This window comes from Biomphalaria glabrata, chromosome 18 (assembly GCF_947242115.1).
Source record: "Biomphalaria glabrata chromosome 18, xgBioGlab47.1, whole genome shotgun sequence".
Classification (NCBI taxonomy): domain Eukaryota; kingdom Metazoa; phylum Mollusca; class Gastropoda; family Planorbidae; genus Biomphalaria; species Biomphalaria glabrata.
The window spans coordinates 14,082,204-14,102,117 of NC_074728.1; the positions used below are offsets into that span (position 1 = coordinate 14,082,204).

The window sequence follows — 19,914 nt, forward strand, 5'->3', positions numbered from 1 at the left end:
TTATTATTTATACTTATTTTGTATCATTCGTCCAAGAAAATCTAGCTCTAGATCTATTTCATTTTAGATTAGGCTATAGTTGTTTGTTTTTTTTTTGTCATTTTATTTAGGCTACAATATTACCGAGATGAACTTTTTCTTTGTTTCCCACGAGACCTGTATGCCTATAGCCTAGTCCTTTCGATAATAATAATTAAAAAAACGATTAGAAATGCGTAGCTTGGAGTGTCAAAACTGTATTAGGCCTCCTATTTTTATTTTTATTTCGTGCAATTTAGTATATCGTAACAAATACGCATTTAGAGGAACGGTAGACAGGTCTTCATCCAGATTTAGTGTAAATAAACCAAACACAGAAACACTGAAAGATTGTATTTTCGGAATTTAGATTCTATTTTTTTGAAAAAATGTGGCATTTTATAGGGTGGTCGAAAAAAATAACTTTTGTGACGATCTCTTATTCGGGAAAATTTTATCTATTATATCAGATAGTCAGAAAATGGATGAAGTTTTTACACATCTAATCAAATAGAGCGTACGAAAGTTTTACACCCATTGCAAGGGACTGACGGAATAAATCTCTTCTTTGGCATCATCATGGATTTCTCCACATTGCACCATGCGCAAAAATGATGCGCGACGGCACTTCGACTCTCTTTGGCTTTGTAAAAAACTCGAAGCTGGTGTTCCATTAGTATAGTTCCATGGTTCAGACAGCAAACTTAAATTCCATCTTCTTTTTTGAAGTAACATCTGCTTTTTATAATAATATTCCGTTCAATACCATGTGCACCATCTATCGGTTGTGCATTATTTTATTTACATTTCAGCACATCTTCCTTTAAAAAAAATGCTTAATCATATGTAATTATTTACAAAATCTAAATAATAATAAATATAGCTTCTCAATTTAAGTACATATTGTGTAGTAAACAAAAAAATAATTGAAACAGTGCATAATAAGACAATATAGGCCTACCTATTAGTCCATTTCTTAAATTAGTCTTTGAAGTTTACTCACTTCACGATATGATCTTCAGTGTCGGTACCTCTGATGGTTGCAGTTCTGCATTCGAATTTGATTCTTCAGCTGCTTCTCTGGGAGGTACTATCAGATCTGGGTCTACAAATGGCACTAATTAAAAATTAAGGGCTCTAACTCTTCCTCTGAATCATTTTTTTTTTTAGTTATCATCGGTTGAAAAAGTACGTATATCATTTTGACGTTATTTTTCAGTAAATCCTTCTGATTTCTTCTGTACACGGCTCTATCATTAGTTACCACCTCATATGACCTAGGAGCAACCTGTCCTAAATATTTTTTATACAGTATCACCTACTTTAATTCATCTTGCTCTTTCATACCTCTATACATCGCTGATTTTGCCTGTATTACGAGTAAATGTTCAGTTACAAATGTTAACCAGTTAAGGAACGCCACTTAACAGATCGTTTTGACAGATTAGTATGCAGTCTTCTGTCCATCATCATCTGAGCTGGGCTCAACCCATTTTCTAGTGGCGTAGATTGATAAACAAATAGACTCATTTCCACATCTTCATCTCTCATTTCAGAGTTTTTAATTAGGTTTTCACAATCTTTACTCAACTCTCTGCTAGATCATTTGATTTGGAATAGTAAGGGCCAGAGATAAATAATATGATTGAAACCCCATTTAGTTGCAGTCTTTGAATATTAAACTACTAAAATGTGAGCTCTTTGGCACTTATACATTCTACTGGAACTCTATGACATCCAAAAAATAACTTTCAATGCTCTGGTTACTGTTCCAGACATTGTTTTATCACGGACTCTATGTTTACACTTTTCAATGTTCAAATCCCCTTGATGAATCTTATAAGATAGTCAACACAATGGGCCTTGATTCTTCTGCAATCAGCACTTTGCAACCTTTAAAAACCATTCCATACAAAATTATCAGCTTATTTCGCACATTCCGAAAATCTAATAAATTCCTTGGGCATTCAGCTTTTTCCTTAGGCCACCGTTGAATATACCTTCATCAAAGACACTTCATAATTGAACTGCATTCGTCATCATACCATCCGATTCTCTCGTTGTTTTGTTTAAATCCAACCAGCTCTTCTGCTATTCTTTTAATAGCATGCTTTAGCCTTTCCCATTGTTCACTTATGTGATTATTATCCTTGTCCTTTGCCAATGTTGTTAAATGTGTTTGGAGTGTAATTCTATAAGTCTCTGCCACAAAAGGGATCCTTTGAAAGTTTTCGACTATTGTATTGTAGTGGTCTTTTTCTTTGGTAATTGTGTATAGTATTTATTCTTCTTCTACGTTTAGCTATTACTAGTAGGTGTTCTGAGTCAGCATCTGTTAATCTGAAACTTCTAACCACTAATATATCCGATCCATGTCTCTTATCTATAAGTATATATTATCTATTTGATTCTGACTGTTGGCATCAGGTGAGATCGAGATTACCTTGTGAATATTCTTATGTTGAAATTTAGTGCTCCTGATAGACATTCCTTTTCATGACCCGAAACCATTATTGCTGAACTCTTCGAGTAATTTTTCTTTGCCAATTTTTTTGTCTGAATGCTGGTTCTTTTTAATTTTTGCTTAGAAATCTCCTAGGACTTTTTTGATGTCATGCATTGGTGACTCATCATAAATTCTCTCTAGTCCATCGTAGAAAGCTTCTTTTCTGTTTTCATCTGCATCTTCACGAACATTGATAAATTATAAGTTTAAAATTTTCCCTGTCAAATTTAGTGAACAGAGTATATCATTTACGGGTTGAACTCCAATATCATTGCCTATCATTTCTCTTTTAGCAGCATATCCGGTACCAAAGGTATTAGTGCTTCCACCACTATAAAACATATATAATATATACTAGCCTGGCATTACCCGCGGCCTATCTATACTACAAAGTAGAATGTTTGGCGTATGTATGTATGTATGTCCCCGTATAGAAATAAAAACCGCTTGACCAATCTTGATAAAACTTGGCAAAAATGTTCCATGGGTGCCAACTTAGACCGTAGTGTATCTATTGTGGCCCTAAAACGAAATTAAGACCCTCAAAAAAAAAAGAAAAGACCAACTCTGTTACAGCTATAGTATTTTATGGATCTAGGCCATGTTTACAATGTTGACATGAGAAAAGAAATACACTTTGCGCAGATAGTTTTTTACTTTGACACATGAAAATACAAAAGAAGGTCCATTGATTTCATTAAAAAATAAAATTAACCTTCAAATTTGTGTTTCAAAACCATTTTTTACATACATTAGTTATATCTGTGACTACAGATTTCCTGACGAACATTCTTTCATTACCGTAATGCTACGTACACATCTTTCCATCCCTAGATCTAAAACTCTAATTCAACTCTAAGATGATAAAACTTCTCTTCGCACAGATAGTTTTATACTTTAACACATGAACATACTAATTATAGTCCATTCATTTCATATTTTGATCAAATTAACATTCAAATTTGGTTTTCTAAAGCATTTTTAATAGACTACATTCGTTTACGAAAGCTGCGAAGCCGAGTTGAGATAGTTCTATATTCATCCATGTTTCGCTTACTAAAAATTATTTCGTTTAATTGTTTACTTTATAATCCCATTCATTTAACAAAGCTATCGCTCTTTTCGTTTTTAATAGATATGAATGTATCGGCTTCGGGTAAACCCATTTTCGCAAAACTAAATTTATTTTCGTAGCGAAAGAGAAAAAACTTGAAAGGATCATTAGCTAAGTTTAACATACATCTAAATCCAATCCACTAGATTAGTAAACACAAACTTAGACCCGCAGCCGCGGGTAATATCAGGCTAGTATATATATAAAACATTCTTTCCACCTGATTTCCTGCAGTGAAAAGAAAAAAAAAAGAAAAAACCTGAATTCTAACTCGTAGCTCTCGCCCACTCGGGGCGAAGTAATAAACACTCTGTTAGTGAGGTATTTAACTAGAGAAGATTGTATAGTTAAATATTTTTATTACAATTTATAGCGGCGACCTATAAAGGGCACTAACTTAGCTTATACCGACATTTCAGTGAAGTCAAATTTCTCTCCCTTGTTCGAGATCCCAAACAAAACAATCTACATATATAATTCTCTTCTTCGCTAAAGAGTTTGGACGGAAAGAAAAAGTAAAGGAAAGATCACTCTCTTATTTCTGCGGATAGTCACCCCACAAAAAAAACAAGAGTAGTATTCAAACTACGGATGGCTGCCTGCGCGCTGGACTGTCGTTTAAATTTATCCAACCCTGCCCGCTCCCATCCCCCTTTGTCCTGCGGAAGGTTTGGACTAGAAAGTAAACTATCTTTAACTCTGACGGAACATCCGAAACATGTAAAACATTTTACAAACACTAAATAGCAACGTCGGACTTAACCATTGTGACCGAGAAGTCATGGATAGAGATTAAGTAATCTAATAATATGTAAATATCAGGGCCTGACTTAACCATTGTAGGGCCCTATGCGAAATGGATTTCGCGGGATTAAGTTTGGGTAGGGAAGCGGATAATAATTGAAATTTATGAGTTTGTATTAGAAAATAAATTCGTCTATGCATTTTATTCATTCTTTACTACGTACAGAATTACTTTACGAGCCTTGCCTGTAGCAAAGTCATACAGTAAATCATAAGAATTCTGTTCCCTACATAGATCACGCTCAATAGCAAGAATTACCAAATGTTCCAATCTATCTTTGATCACGCTCTATCGTGGAATATTTCTGTTCTGCTGCGTTCAGCTTTCTGCTAAAGTAGTAGACTGATCGTAGCGTTGCATCACACTTCTGCATTAAAGTGCCTCCCACTGCTGTGGAGGATGCATCTGTTGCCAAGTAGAAAGGGTTTCTGATGTCTGGAAGCTGGAGTACTATGTCGTCTGAGAAGACATTTTTAATCCTTTGCAGGCATTCCTGTAGTCTGGAGCTCCATGTGATCTTGTTTGGCATGCCTTTTTTTTTTGTCAGTTCAATTAGAGGTTGTGTAATACTTGTGAAATTTGCCAGGAACCGTCTATAGTAATTACATAAACCTAAGATGCTTCGGACTTGTCCCTTTGTTGTAGGTATTGTTAAGTTGAGTATCTTGCTTACGTTGTCTTGTAGTGGTCTGGTCGTATTTTGCTGTATTCTGTGCCCTAGAAATTCAATGTCTGTTCTGGCGATTTTGACTTTACTAGGTTTTATTGTAAGCCCGTTGTCTTGTAGTATCTGGAATACTTGTTGCAGACCAGCAACGTGTTCTTCTAATGTGTTGTGGAAGACACATATGTCATCAAGATAGAAAATGACATCTGGTCTTTTCCCTAATAGTTTTGCCATCATTCTGTTGAAGATCGCAGGTGCGTTACTAAGCCCGAAGCTCATGTAATTCCATTGGTAACAACCAAATGTAGTAGTGAATGCTGTATCTTCGTCTAGTGGAATTTGCCAGTAACATCTGGCTAAGTCAAGAATAGTGAAGTATTTTGCACCTCTAAGTTTAGGTATAATGTTCTCTATGTTAGGCATTGGGTATGCATCTTTCACTGTAATTGCGTTTAGTTTCCGGTAGTCTACACATAGACGCATCTTTCCGGTTGTTTCCTTTTGTTTCACTAGGACTGCTGGAGCTGAGTATGAAGATGTGGATGTATCTATTATTCCCATTTTCAAAACCGTTTCAATTTCCTTTTTCAGTATCTCTTTATGGTGTACGGAAACTGGATATGGTTTAGCTCTTGTGGGTTTCGTATCAGTCAGTTGGATAGTGTGTTTTATGGCAGTTGTTCTACCCGGTTGGTCTGTGAATATTGGCGCCCATTGAGCTAGTAGTTTATCAATATCTTGCTTAACTGGATACTGGAGGTGTGATGTGTTTATATCTTTCACAGTTTCACAACTTTCAATAACTGGACATGGTAATTCATCTGATTCCTCTATTGTTTCTATCATCATGACTCTCTGACTGTCTTGCGTGTCTTGCTTAGCGTTCGTTGAAAGGGTAAATGGTCTGGGCATGTACAGCTTCAGCATATGGATGTGAATTACTTTATCTCTGCCTCTGATGTTTACGCTGTAGTCTACCTTCGAAATCACCATTGTGACTAGGAACGGGCCCTGCCATTTGGTTATTATTGTCAGGCAGAAGAACCATGACATTATCACCAACTTGTAGTGTTCTTAACTTTCGCCCCTGATTTAGCTTTCTCAATAGTTCTGGTTTCTCTTTATTTGCTTGCTTTTGGACAGTTTCGCATGCTTTGATTTGTCTTGTTTTGGTGACAAGATCGTATCCTGTGAGTACGTCATGTTCTATGTTCCTATTAACTAGAAAGTCTCTGTCTAGTGACATGGGTCCCCTAACAGGTGAGCCATAGACCATCTCGAATGGTGAGAAGCCCGTTGTTGTGTGTGGTAGGCCTACTTCTCTGTAGGCGAACAGTATGGGGTTGATCAGCTTGTCCCAGTCTGTTGGGTTGTCCTGTGCTACTTTGTTCAGCGTTGAATTCAGGCGTTCGCACATCCAATTCGTTTGGGGGTGAAAACGGGCAGCAAATTGTTGTTTAATATTCAGAGTTTTGCAAAACTGTGCGAATTCATTTGATTTAAACTGAGTGCCTTGATCGCTCAGTATTATGCGAGGGTAACCTGTTCTTGCAAATATTGCTGTTAGTGCGTCTCCCAAGTCTTCGGAAGAAATTCTTTTCAATGGTATTGCTTCTGAAAACCGTGTGCTCATGTCTACAACTGTCAATATGTAGCGAGCGATGGCCTCTTCCGGATATTACTGGCATTGGTCCAATAATATCTACAGCTATTTTCTCAAATGGCATTTCACTTAAGTCTGTTGTTTGTATTGGAGCTTGCATATATGTTCCCTTTGCTCCATGTATTTGGCCAATATGACTTTCTATGGAGATTTCATTCGGGTTGTTCACTTAATTATGGCTTCTCATATCGCTATTTTCTATTTCTGTATTTTCATTTTCATTGTTATAAGGAACTTGTATCTTATCGTTTGTATTTAGCACTTCTTCTTCTTTCTTCTGAGCTCTTGTAGTAACCATCGAACATTTCTGTGTGTATTTTTCTTTCCACTTGTTCAATTCTTCTACTGTGCAAGGTTTAGAGCCTTTGATACAGCCAATGATAAGACCAATGTTGTCAGGCTTATTGTCTAGTACTAAAGCCTCATGCCAACCACCGATGAACGGTGTGTGTATGTTGATATATGCTACCAGATGTGTAGTGACTTGGCCAGTGTAACCAACACAGTCTTTTCTTCCGGTGTACTCTTGTGGGTTGACGTATTCTTTTGCGACAAAAATTTCGGTTGCACCTGTGTCATACAGTACGTTGGTCATTTGTTCTCCCTGTGACAGGTGGGGAAATGTGACGTGTGTTTGGCGCGTTTAATGTCTAGGGGATGATTATTTTTAAAGCTATCACACACCAACCTATCAGCATATGAATCGGGAGCAGACACGCAACAAGACAAGCAATGAAAGATAGATACAAAAGTTAAAAATGGAGAATATTTATTTACATAAATATACATATAACAATAAAAAGGGGGAGGGTTTGCATCTATCTCTAAATAATACTAGATTTAATCATCATTCTTGCACTTAATAAGAGAGTATGTCACTTTGTCTTCTGAACTTAGCTGGTTGTCCTGCTTGGGTCGCAGCTGGCTGTGTCCTGACTTGAGGTTCTGCAGCTGGAGGTGGCGCTCTAGCGGGTAGAGGGACGCCGGTGATATAGTTCTTGTGGAGTCTCAATTCCAAGTTCCAATATCTGTAGTGGGCACAGTAGGGCGGGTGGCCGGCTACCGTGGGCACAAGTGTTACTGCGGGCAGAGCTGATCTGCCGTGGGCAGTGTAGTTAACAGGATATGTCCAGTGAGTACAGAGGGTTGGCGTAGCTATGACGTCGCGCACAGATCTGAATCTATAGGGACGTCGCACCTAATAGGTTGACAGGTGGGCTGTCGAACAGGCGGGCAAGGCCGATAGCGCCAAGTAAAAGAGTTGAGTAGATCCACGTAGGTAGTAGATAACACTCAATAGCAAATAGCGTAGTGATCTGGTTACTAGTTGAGTCGTGTCGAGTGGACACTAAACAGCAAATAGCAAATAAATGTGAGCTTGCGCTCCCAGAGCTATATTTTTATATATTTTATTTTTATAGGCTAGTGCCAAACTTATTATTTGTACTTCCGCTTTTTGTGTATAAAAAGTGATGCCACGCTGTTTTAAAACAGTTCAGTGTACAGTTGACCAGTGGTCAGTACCATATCTGTCTGTGTGACAGCTGAATATCTTTGTGGTCTGTCTAATTATATTTTTTATTCCTGTACCTGGGACGGCCTGTAAGTGTAGAAATATTTTATATTTTTTACTAGATCTATACTATGTGTAAGGTAGTTATTTTATTTTCTACTTGGACTATTTGTCATAATAGTTGGCAACATGCTGTACGGAAGATGGCGGCGTCCATCAGTCCTAATAGAATATAGATCTAATATAGTTTTGCATTTATGTATTGCAGGCTATTATTACTGCTGTGTTACTGCTTTTAACTGCTGCCTTTTAGCTGCTGAACATTACTGCTTATAGATCTAGCGGTTGTTTATAACTACTGTTGTTAGATCTATTCTAATTCAAGGGAAGCTAGAATCTAGTGTTATTTTGTTTCTTTTTATGCCTTGCCTTGGGCCTTGGTAAACTTAGTAAACTTAGTTATATAAAAAATATATTTATAGTCTGTTTCTCAGTTCTGTTCTTAGTGAATAGTAAGGTACTGAGCCTAAGGATTTATAAGATATTCTTGTTTTAGTGTTAGTATTATGAGTGTAATAGTAGGATATTGTGGATCTAGACTAGTTTATTGTAGTGTGTTTGTGTAGATCTAGGTCTAGTGTAGTAGTGGTAGTGATTTAGTTAGATAGTTGGTTTGGTTAGTTTGTTAGTGTTTGTAGTGTAGTGGTGTAGATTTAGAGGGTTTTAGTTAGTTGATGGGTTCAGTAGTAGTGATTAGTCAAGTTAGTGTATATATTATTTTTTATTATTGATTTATTTTTGTATGTAAATAAAGTTTCATTTTGTTTATTTATACTAAACTAAAGTTTGTTATCTTGTTTCCATTTAGTTGAGTTTAGTATGTCTGGTTACTTAGGTGACTCTAGCCCCTTGGTCGTAGACTGAGGTGTCACAGATGAGCCCACCCAGTAGCGCAAACATCTGCCTACTGTTGGTAAATTTTAATGTTGAGCAGCAGAGAATAGGTCATCCCTCTCTATCCCACTCGCGCCTGCCTGGCCTGCTCACATTTTTGGTGTCAGAAGTGGGATCTGTGCTTGAGTGACCAGACTTGTATTTTTTATTGGCATAGATTAGGTTTGCGTAGGAGTTTAGGCATTGATAGGCGGTATAGATAGTGTTAGTTTAGTTGTTTTTTTGGTATTGTTATTGAGAGGTTATTAGGCTTTAGTTCTGTTGAGTAGTTACGTAGATGAACAGCGAGGCAGCAGCAGCAGCAAGAATGCAGCCGTCTCAGACAATGATCTTGGTGCCTAGGACAGAGATGAGTATCCGGCGCTTCCATGGTGATGGTCCTGCCAGGGAAATTGAAGAGTTCCTTCATAATGTTGAGAGAGCTTGGAAGTCTCAACACATGGTGCATCCAGAGGAAAAATGTGACTTCCTCTTTGCACATCTAGGTGAGGCAGTGAAGGCCGAACTTAGGTGTCACCCTCAGACGACAAGGGCATGTCCAGATGTCCTTGTACAAGTTCTACGCTCCACTTATGGAGAAAGGCGGAGCATCAACTGCCTCATTGGGGAGCTGTTCCGAATAAGCCAGCACCAGTATGAGTCTGTCCGCACTTACTCACACCGTCTCCTTCAGGCATTTGAAGCACTCACAGACAGGCAGAGAGCTCTATCTGAAACTCCCTTCAGCGAGTCTATCCTGAGGGACCAGTTTGTAGAAAACCTCAGTGACAGGACCCTAAGGAGAGACCTGCGAGAGAGACTACTCGACAGGCCAGAAACTGAATTCCTGGCGTTAAGAGACATGGCCATCAGGTGGGCACAGGATGAGGATGTCGCACCGCAAGTCAACGTCACATGCAGAGAGATAAAGATTGAAGGCCAGCTAGCTGCGCTTTCCAAGCAAGTGGAGGAGCTTGCAGCCCAGATTGTGCGCCTACAATTTTCAGGGTCACAGAACTATAGCTGTCCCCACTGCAACCACCATCAACCTGATCACATTAGCGGTAATGTGAGACAGATTACCTCACAACAGCGCGTGGAGACAAAGCGCACTCTTAACCATAAGAGGCCAATGACAAAGAACAGGAAATGCTACACTTGTGGCAAACCTGGCCATCTTGCAAGAAATTGCAGGCTGCAGAACAGGTTCCAAGGTCAGCGAAAGAAGCCAGGGAACCGGGATCACCAGCAACACCCTTCTAGAAGCAACTGCTTGAATTGTGGAAGCCGGGACCATTTCACCCGAGCTTGCCCTGATGTCACTGCAGCATTGAATCACGTTCAGGTTGCCTCAGTTGAACAACCACAGGCAGTACAACTGCAACCTGCCCCCAAGCCAACAGAATTGTCGGTTGAGGTGCCACAGAATCCTAGGCGATCCAAAACTGCTCCTGATTCAATTGTTCACAGAAACCAACCCACAGTGGCAGAAATGATGTCGATTCATTCAGAAGTTGCCTCACCTGACACTTCCAGTAATCATGCAGAAAGAGGTAGGGAAACAAATCCTTTCCTACAGTTTCATCCGGTCCAACCAGAATCCACCTTGCTTTCCCATGAGGTTCCTGAGTTGCAGAAGAAAAGGAACGACCTTCTGAACATTGGGTGCAGAGTTCTTGTTGAACAGAGAGTCAGAGGCCAGGGAAGAATGTTCATGCAGTATGAGCCCTCGTGTTTTATAATTACTGCAGTACCCAAGTATGCTTCTGGCTGGTACATGGTAGAAGCAGAAGACGGCAGTACTTACCGATATGTACGAGAGGAGGAAATGAAGTTCGTTTCCTCACCATACTAGCATAATTCTTCATTTGTATATTTGTAATTTTTATTTAATATGTTGGTTGCGTTCCAATGTATTAAGATGTATTAGTTTGTAATAACTCTATGAGTACATGTTATCTACATGAGTATTTAAAAGTTTTTTTAAAAAGCTTAGTAGTTGCTGTACCTATTTGAGAATGTACAGAATCAAGAGTATTTTCTTGTGTTTTTAGCTGATGAAGTGTATATTTTTTTGCTTTTGTCCTTGTAAAGCAATGTAATTTAAGTCATGTCATGGAGATGTATATTTTTGTGTGAAATAGATTTTAGTGTGTATTTTCTTTGATGGTATAATATGTCAGCAGTATGTATGTAATGCATTTTAAGTAGTTTGTTAGTATTTTGTTTTGCGAGGACGCAAAAATTTAAGGCGGGATGAATGTGAGCTTGCGCTCCCAGAGCTATATTTTTATATATTTTATTTTTATAGGCTAGTGCCAAACTTATTATTTGTACTTCCGCTTTTTGTGTATAAAAAGTGATGCCACGCTGTTTTAAAACAGTTCAGTGTACAGTTGACCAGTGGTCAGTACCATATCTGTCTGTGTGACAGCTGAATATCTTTGTGGTCTGTCTAATTATATTTTTTATTCCTGTACCTGGGACGGCCTGTAAGTGTAGAAATATTTTATATTTTTTACTAGATCTATACTATGTGTAAGGTAGTTATTTTATTTTCTACTTGGACTATTTGTCATAATAGTTGGCAACATGCTGTACGGAAGATGGCGGCGTCCATCAGTCCTAATAGAATATAGATCTAATATAGTTTTGCATTTATGTATTGCAGGCTATTATTACTGCTGTGTTACTGCTTTTAACTGCTGCCTTTTAGCTGCTGAACATTACTGCTTATAGATCTAGCGGTTGTTTATAACTACTGTTGTTAGATCTATTCTAATTCAAGGGAAGCTAGAATCTAGTGTTATTTTGTTTCTTTTTATGCCTTGCCTTGGGCCTTGGTAAACTTAGTAAACTTAGTTATATAAAAAATATATTTATAGTCTGTTTCTCAGTTCTGTTCTTAGTGAATAGTAAGGTACTGAGCCTAAGGATTTATAAGATATTCTTGTTTTAGTGTTAGTATTATGAGTGTAATAGTAGGATATTGTGGATCTAGACTAGTTTATTGTAGTGTGTTTGTGTAGATCTAGGTCTAGTGTAGTAGTGGTAGTGATTTAGTTAGATAGTTGGTTTGGTTAGTTTGTTAGTGTTTGTAGTGTAGTGGTGTAGATTTAGAGGGTTTTAGTTAGTTGATGGGTTCAGTAGTAGTGATTAGTCAAGTTAGTGTATATATTATTTTTTATTATTGATTTATTTTTGTATGTAAATAAAGTTTCATTTTGTTTATTTATACTAAACTAAAGTTTGTTATCTTGTTTCCATTTAGTTGAGTTTAGTATGTCTGGTTACTTAGGTGACTCTAGCCCCTTGGTCGTAGACTGAGGTGTCACAGATGAGCCCACCCAGTAGCGCAAACATCTGCCTACTGTTGGTAAATTTTAATGTTGAGCAGCAGAGAATAGGTCATCCCTCTCTATCCCACTCGCGCCTGCCTGGCCTGCTCACATAAATAGGCAGACACCTGAGGGAGGCTGCGGATAAATAAAAACAAGTTAGGACATGTCTCTCATGCATCTTATCGATGCCCTCGACTGAGGTGCATTCGTCAGATTGGCAACATTGCTTTAAAGCACAATGGGGAGATGATGACAAATGGGATATGGAAAAATGGATGGTTGATAGTAGCAATATAAAATGTACATAAAAGGGGAAATAATAATATAAAAATGTATAAAAATGATGGTTAGTTTACACACGACCGTCGGCCGAGAACGATGGAGCGCGCTTGAATGGAGAGGGTGTCCGTTCAAGGGGCGCAACTATCGTTAGAGTGAAATGACTACACGGGAGATAATTCAATACAGGGGAGATAACTCATATCTCTTTTCTAGACGCAGTATTAGTGCGCTAGTAAAATCATCAAGGCGGACAGCCGAGATAAAGGAAATAAAATAAGATGTACAAATATATACATGGTTGCATCAACGATTAATTGAGCAACGTAGCATTAATAGATTAATGCAATACTTAAATACATACATAGGATATGTTTATGTTTTCTACTTACGACAGTGAGAAATACACAATGCACTAATTAATGTAAATAAAATAATAGAATGCACATGATAATCTCCAGTGAGAAATATGCACAAAGTAATTAAGTTGGAACTTGTGATTACGTTCGGCTTACCACCAGGTATTCCTCTAGGAGGGAGAATAAATGATATAGTCCAGACTCGATTGTACAACGAGAATGAGAAATAAGAGGGTCCGATTTGATTTGGGTCTACTTTATATAGGCCTGGAAAATGCGGGCGGAAACAGGAAATGTCATAGGCTTAGAATTATCTTACACGTGGGTGAAGTCCGACAAGAGTCGCACCTTGGACCGTCACGAGGCGGGTTGACTCTATTGATCTCCTAGGTCAAAGAGAGACGTGGGAGAAAGGGGGGGGGGGAAGAAAGATTGGTTTGCATTCCAACCAAGGTGGTGTCAACCGCGACCGTCCTTCAGACATCCGGCGGGTAAGACAAAAGAGATTGTGTGTTTACCTTTCCCCGATCAAGGGCAGATAAATGAAAGGACGCACCTTAGCTATCTCCAAGGTGGTCAACTAAGTTTAGCCTGGAGGGGAAAAGGTGGTGCGGGTGAAAAATTTAGGGGTAGGATGGGGAAATAATTAAAATAAAATAAATAAATAATGAAAAATAATAATTAATGCTGTGATAAATTTGAGTGACTCTGACAGCGAGTTTTTGACTTGTCACACTCCCACAAAGCCTGGGTATACCTGCAGTTTATTAGCGTGTTTGGCAGCAAACGCTCGATCTCTGTGTCTGTTGTTCCAATCTCTATTGCGTCGGTTGTAGAAGCAAGTCTCTGTAATGTGGTTTGTTCTACCGCAAATTTGACATTGGAAACGAACTTTTTGCTGGTTACGTCGGTATTCTCGTTCCTTGTAGGTATATGTTGGACTCTTTTTTTCATCTTTCCCTCTTCGAGATCTATATGTTGGACTCGTTTCTTCATCTTTCTCTCTTCGAAATCTATATGTTGGACTAATTTCTTCATCTTTCTCTCTTCGAAATCTATATGTTGGGCTTATTTCTATATCTTTCTCTCTTCTTTCTGTATATGTTGGGCTCTTGTTAGCGTTCTCTCTTCTATATAGAGGGCTTGGAGTCCGCATTCTTGCAGCGTTGTTCACCATACAAGCTGATGCCACAGTTGGGTTCTCTGTTGCTAACACTTCCCTTGGGTGTGCGGCCTTATACTGCCTTAGATGTGCTATCAGGCTGCTGATGGTCTTTGGTTCTCGCTTCGTGACGTATGTTTTCACATTATTATTGTAAGCTTCCATCACAGCGTCCATTATGATGTGTTCTCTGAGGGTTTCATATTTGTGCTCCTCTTTTGACAGGTCTACCCATCGATCAAAGTAAATTGCCATATTGGTCACGAATATTTGTGGATCTTCATTCGGTAGAGGTGTCGACCCTTTCAATCTCCTTCGGTATTCGTAATTTGTGGAGCCAAAGTGTCTCAGCAACGCCTCCTTCACGGCCACGTACTCTTTTCTTTCTTCATCTCTCAGTTGAAGACAGATGTTGATGGCTCTCCCTTTTAAGCGCCCCAGGAGGCTTCTTGTCCATCCTGTCTGTGGTAGCTTGCATGCTGTTACGATGTCCTCAAATCTCAGTAGATATGAGTCAATGCACTCATTTTGGCTCTCATCAAATGGAGACATTCTGTCTAATTGTTTGTATTTGTCAAAACGTTCCTCCTTTTCATTTTGCTTTCTTTGTCTTTCTTTTCTTTAAGTTTTAGTTCTAGTTGTAAGATTTCCTTCCTTCTACTATCTTCTTCTTTCTTTTTTGCTTCTTCCCTATTAAATTTTCTTTCTTCTCTTTCTTCCTCCTGTGATATTTTTAGTGTAATGAACTTTTCAAGTTCTTCGCCTTGCAGGCCATTTTCCTTGCCCGCTTCTCTAAATATTTTGTACATCGACATTTCCACTTACTTGTGCCTCGTCGTATCTCGTCGTGGTCGCCAGTTGTGAAGCAACAAATCCTTTTACGTTTAAAGTGTCTTTTAATTTTGAAGCATTTCAACATAACTAATATACAAAGCAAACATTATATACAGATCTCCAACTCCACTAGCTGACTTCCTCTTTTCTTGTTTACACACTCGTCACTTCCCACAAGTCCCCTAACTCTCGATACCCAACACTTGACCGTGTGTCACGGTTGACCACACAGTAACCGTGTCACAACATTTACAAATGTAATGCTAAATTAATTAAGTTCTCTCATACTAACTATTACATTTACAAAAAAAAAATTTACTTTTATTTTAAAGAGAAAAAAATCTATTTAGTATGCATATAAGTGAAACATAATTTAAAACAACAATATGTAAGTTTCCCATATTATAATGTAATTTGTAAACAACTGGATACCATGCGTAATGGGTCACTCAACTAATGGACTTTTTTTTTTTTACGAAATGTTTTTTTCTTGAGACTTTAAATAAGAGATTGACCCTTTACAAAACAATTAGATCAATTAGATAATCATTATAAGACATCAGTAAGGCCAGGTTCACATTTTACTTCATCTTCAATTTCACCTATCAATTGGTCTGCTGGACTGTTGAGGCACTACATAAGATATGTCAACCTTCTTTCTTCATTCTTCTCTGTCATTTGCCTTTGATAGAATTTCATTCTGATATTCTTTCTGAAAATATTGAAACCTACCTTTTTACCTGCCTGGGTGGACCACTTTGGGGACCGATTTTAAACACACAAACTGTGTTTCTGTTACTTTAGTAATAAGTCGAAGCGTTCGATTTCTAATTTATATTCAACAATAAGTCTGCAATATTCCAACATAAATTTTATTACATGAAAGCTGACTATGCCTTTTTTCTTTTATCGCGTTTTCCGCATTGAATGACACACACAAATGAAAATTTTATCTATTTGTAGGAGATTTGTATGATTTTTCAGGAGATTTTAATTAATTCAGATTTCCAGGAATTTTTCGTTTATATTTTACAATTTAATAAATACACCTAGAATTAGCTCGGGGCCTATGAAAGCGCGGGGCCCACTAGCTGCGACTGCAAAGGTCACGCATAGAACGCCAGTTCTTCATAACATTTAACAAATATAAATATTTAATTTTAATATATTTGCATTTCTTATATGTTTAATCTGTGGACACACCTGAATTCTGGAGGTGTCCGCGGGCTGCATAAACATTCTAGCGGCCCGCATGTGGTCCACGGGTCGAAATTTGCCCACCCCTGATTTAGATCTATAGTCTCTATATCTAGACAAGGGAGATCATTCTGATATAACTAGTTAATGTCTCCCGGTTCATGCGTCTAAATATGAGAGTACCGTTATTTTAAAAAGGTAAACAAATACACTACTGACTACTGTCACTACCCGACACTAGATCTAAATCTAGAGCCGTAGAGTGGCCTGAGTCTATTTATATTAATTTAAATATTTGCTAAAATGGTATTAGATCTAGTTTAGGTGAAAAGATACGCAGAATCAACATAATGATAATCAGCTCAGGTTATTAAATTATTAGACTCTAGGCCTAGATCTAGATCTAGGTCTAGTCTCTAGTCTAGAGTAGTTTATGCTATTCGGACACCTATAGGCCTAAATTTGAAAGTTTGACTTTGACAGCGCATTATTTTACAATGGTTTGACATAGAAAAGAAAATGACGTATCAAAATCTTCTTTAGTTAAAGGAGAATAAGGATGACTACTTATATTTGTTCCCCAAACCTATATTTGTTATTATATTTAAGGTCAAAGAGGCTCTGTGTTTTCATTTAAATCGGACACATTTGACCCACATTATTTGATTCCGGACACCATAATTTATTTCGGACAGTCTCTATATTTAGGCATCAATAAACTCAGATTTTAATTCTATATTAACATTAACTAAATTTTAAGATTCCCAGGCATAGCCCCTCACATGAAATCATTACGATGTTTTCGAACTATGCATAAATACGAACACAAAAAATTAAAATATGAACACACTTATTCTACCAAAATTAGGTCACTGGAATAGTGATTTCTGCACCGACTTTTAGACTTATTTTATGTTTGTTTATTTTATGTGTGTTGAATGTTTGGGGTTTGCATGATTAGATGTGTGTTGAATGTTTGTGTTTTTTTTTGTTTATTAATTTAATAATTTCTAATACAGATGATCTTTTGTAGTATAGTAGGCCCCTATAGGTTACGATAGCCATTCGATCTTGACTAACTGAATCCACTATATAAATCTAGATCTATCTAGTAGGTCTAGATCTAGGCATTTAACTTCATTCAATGTACCAAGCTCACTCCAAACATTTGCCCATTTATTCTCTAATGAAAAAAAACAACAACAAACGAACAAATATAATATAAGATCATTTTTATTGATGTCCAAAACTGTCTGTCCGAAATAAATTTTGGTAAGAAAATCGTAATTTAATTCGGACACCGTATTAATTTTTTTTTTGGTATGGAATTAGAAAACTTGGCTTATGAATCAAATAAATTAGCTCCAAAAACAGAATAAATATTGCCAGGCTCATTAGTATAGACTTAGCCAATCAAAAAATATAGTCTTAACTCTAGGAAGAGGTAAAGTCATCCGGGTAACATAGGAAAAAACAACAACCTGACTAACACATTTGAAATTCGTTTTTCTTACATAAAAAGACAGCTAAATGGAAGGAAATTGGGTTGGAATCATTGGAAAATGGACAAGCACATTATACAGCGTGCTAGTTTTATAATACATATTAAAATAATTATTTAATGACCACAAAAACAGCGAATGTCCGAATTCATGTAATGTCCGAAATAAATAAACTACTATAGATCTAGAGTCTACGACTACAAGTTTCAAATTTGAAGTTACAAGATCGAAGATCTAGACTCTAGATCTAGCTAGATAATAATAATAGTATAATACTGTCACTGAGTATACTCATAGTCATACTGTAGTGTAGTAGTGTATTGTATACTCTCAGAATCTGATTCTGACTACTCTGAGTCATAATGATGATATCATAATGTCTATTATAATGATTATAATGACCATATCCATATCATAGATCTATGTCTTACAAAAATAATGTATACATCATGATCATTGGAAAACCCAGATGAAATGCTATAAAATGATGTTGGCAAAATTAAAAAATAATGTTTTTAAAAAAAATTTGTGTCATCATACCTACTATTACTGTAACTATAAGTTATAACTTACTAGACCTAGAAAAAGTCCTAGATCAGTTATCAGTAGATCTAGATCTAGTTCTATAACACTCAGTGATTAACAGTGTATAACTTCACTGCCACTCACTATAACTATAAGTAGTTTAAGTATATTTAATAATATTTTAAGAATATCATACAGGCACCTCTACTCTCTTAGTGTCTCTAGCCTACTACTCTAGCACTCTACTTTCTAGATTCTAGATATATAGATCTATCATTCTCTAGTTTATGAGTAGAAAAAAGTAAATCTAGACTCTAGATCTATATAGACAATATATAATATACTATTATTCTAAGATTATAATTATACTTATTATACTAGTAGACAGTGGTGTCACTAGGAAGGGTGTCACCCGGTGCTATCCACTTATTCTTCCAATAAAAACTATCGTTGGTTAGTTCTTTTTTTTTGCGCAAAAATACAATTCGTTGATTGCTGTTACACAACGTTACAATGAGTATAGATTCTTTTTTAATTTTTTTTTGTCGCTGACATTTTATCGTTCATTATTACATAGATAAACATCTAAGATTTTGAATTAGAAACAAATTAAATATCCACTGAACAAGCTTTCCTTAGCAAACCTTAAAGAGCTCCTAAAGGAAACTTTTTTTAACATAATAGTGGCTAGTTTCCTGAGGATGACTACTGAAAAAAAAGCAACTTTATGAAAAGTATAGGCCCATTGATCGGTACAGAAACTTGAAAAGAATTTTTTTTATCTTAAAATTTAAAAGTCTACAATAACTTTAGAAAATAAAAACTTAAATTTCCTTTTCAGGATTTAAAATTTGAAAACTTATAAATAATTTTAAACTCAAAATATTTTGGAACTTCTTTTTCAACAGACAGAATTGCTTGATTTGAAATTCGTTTTTCAAAAGTTATTAATAGTTGTTAATTAACTTCAGTTTTGAAAAGCTTCTTTCACATGCCATGTAGACATGCATTTGGCAAGAAACAGTTAAAGGCTTAAATCTAAGGTTGGTAGAGATTCTTTGACGTCCATTAAAACTTTGCTGCCTGTAGATATGTCTTCTAGTTCATATATCTTGTCGTCTGGCTCAGTATAAAAGAGATCCGGCATCTTAAGATTACTTTCCTATTTTATTATTGTTAAAACTTATTTTTTCTGTTGCAATAACTTGCTAGTTTGATTTGATAAAAGTAATGTCAATAACATTTTGAACTTGTCACACATTTCGTAGAGTAAATGAAGTGCTCTAGCTTAGCCACCACTTTGTCAATATATAACACTTTCATTTGAAGTTACTCTTGTGTTTTGTTGACTTGTCCCTCAGTACATACACAAACAAGAAAGTCAAGCAATGAAATGTATTCATGTATTCAAAGACAGCTGTCTTTGCGCTGCTCCTCTAGTGTTTGTATTTTCAGAGCGACGGCAAAGATTTTAGCCGTCACACTTTCTTAAAATT

General features: G+C 36.8%; 2 protein-coding genes across 3 annotated transcripts in view; one reads left to right on the plus strand and one right to left on the minus strand.

Moving 5' to 3' along the window:
• Positions 1-1,048, minus strand: part of LOC106074727 (rap guanine nucleotide exchange factor 4-like) — a 72,215-nt gene extending 71,167 nt beyond the window's left edge. The window contains exon 1 of one of the 2 annotated variants that reach the window (XM_056017299.1): positions 1,022-1,048. The gene's annotated coding sequence lies outside the window, so the exon portion shown is untranslated. Of the gene's footprint in view, positions 1-979; positions 1,001-1,021 lie in introns of those variants that run through there. The other variant, XM_056017298.1, reaches the window with a different exon arrangement.
• A 7,073-nt stretch (positions 1,049-8,121) lies between these two features.
• LOC106070819 (uncharacterized) overlaps positions 8,122-19,914 on the plus strand; it is a 33,361-nt gene continuing 21,568 nt past the window's right edge. Inside the window, exon 1 of the mRNA XM_056017301.1 lies at positions 8,122-11,711. Within this exon, the coding sequence (XP_055873276.1) occupies positions 9,518-11,074 (1,557 nt within the window). The 5' untranslated portion in view covers positions 8,122-9,517 and the 3' untranslated portion in view covers positions 11,075-11,711. The remainder of the gene's footprint in view (positions 11,712-19,914) is intronic.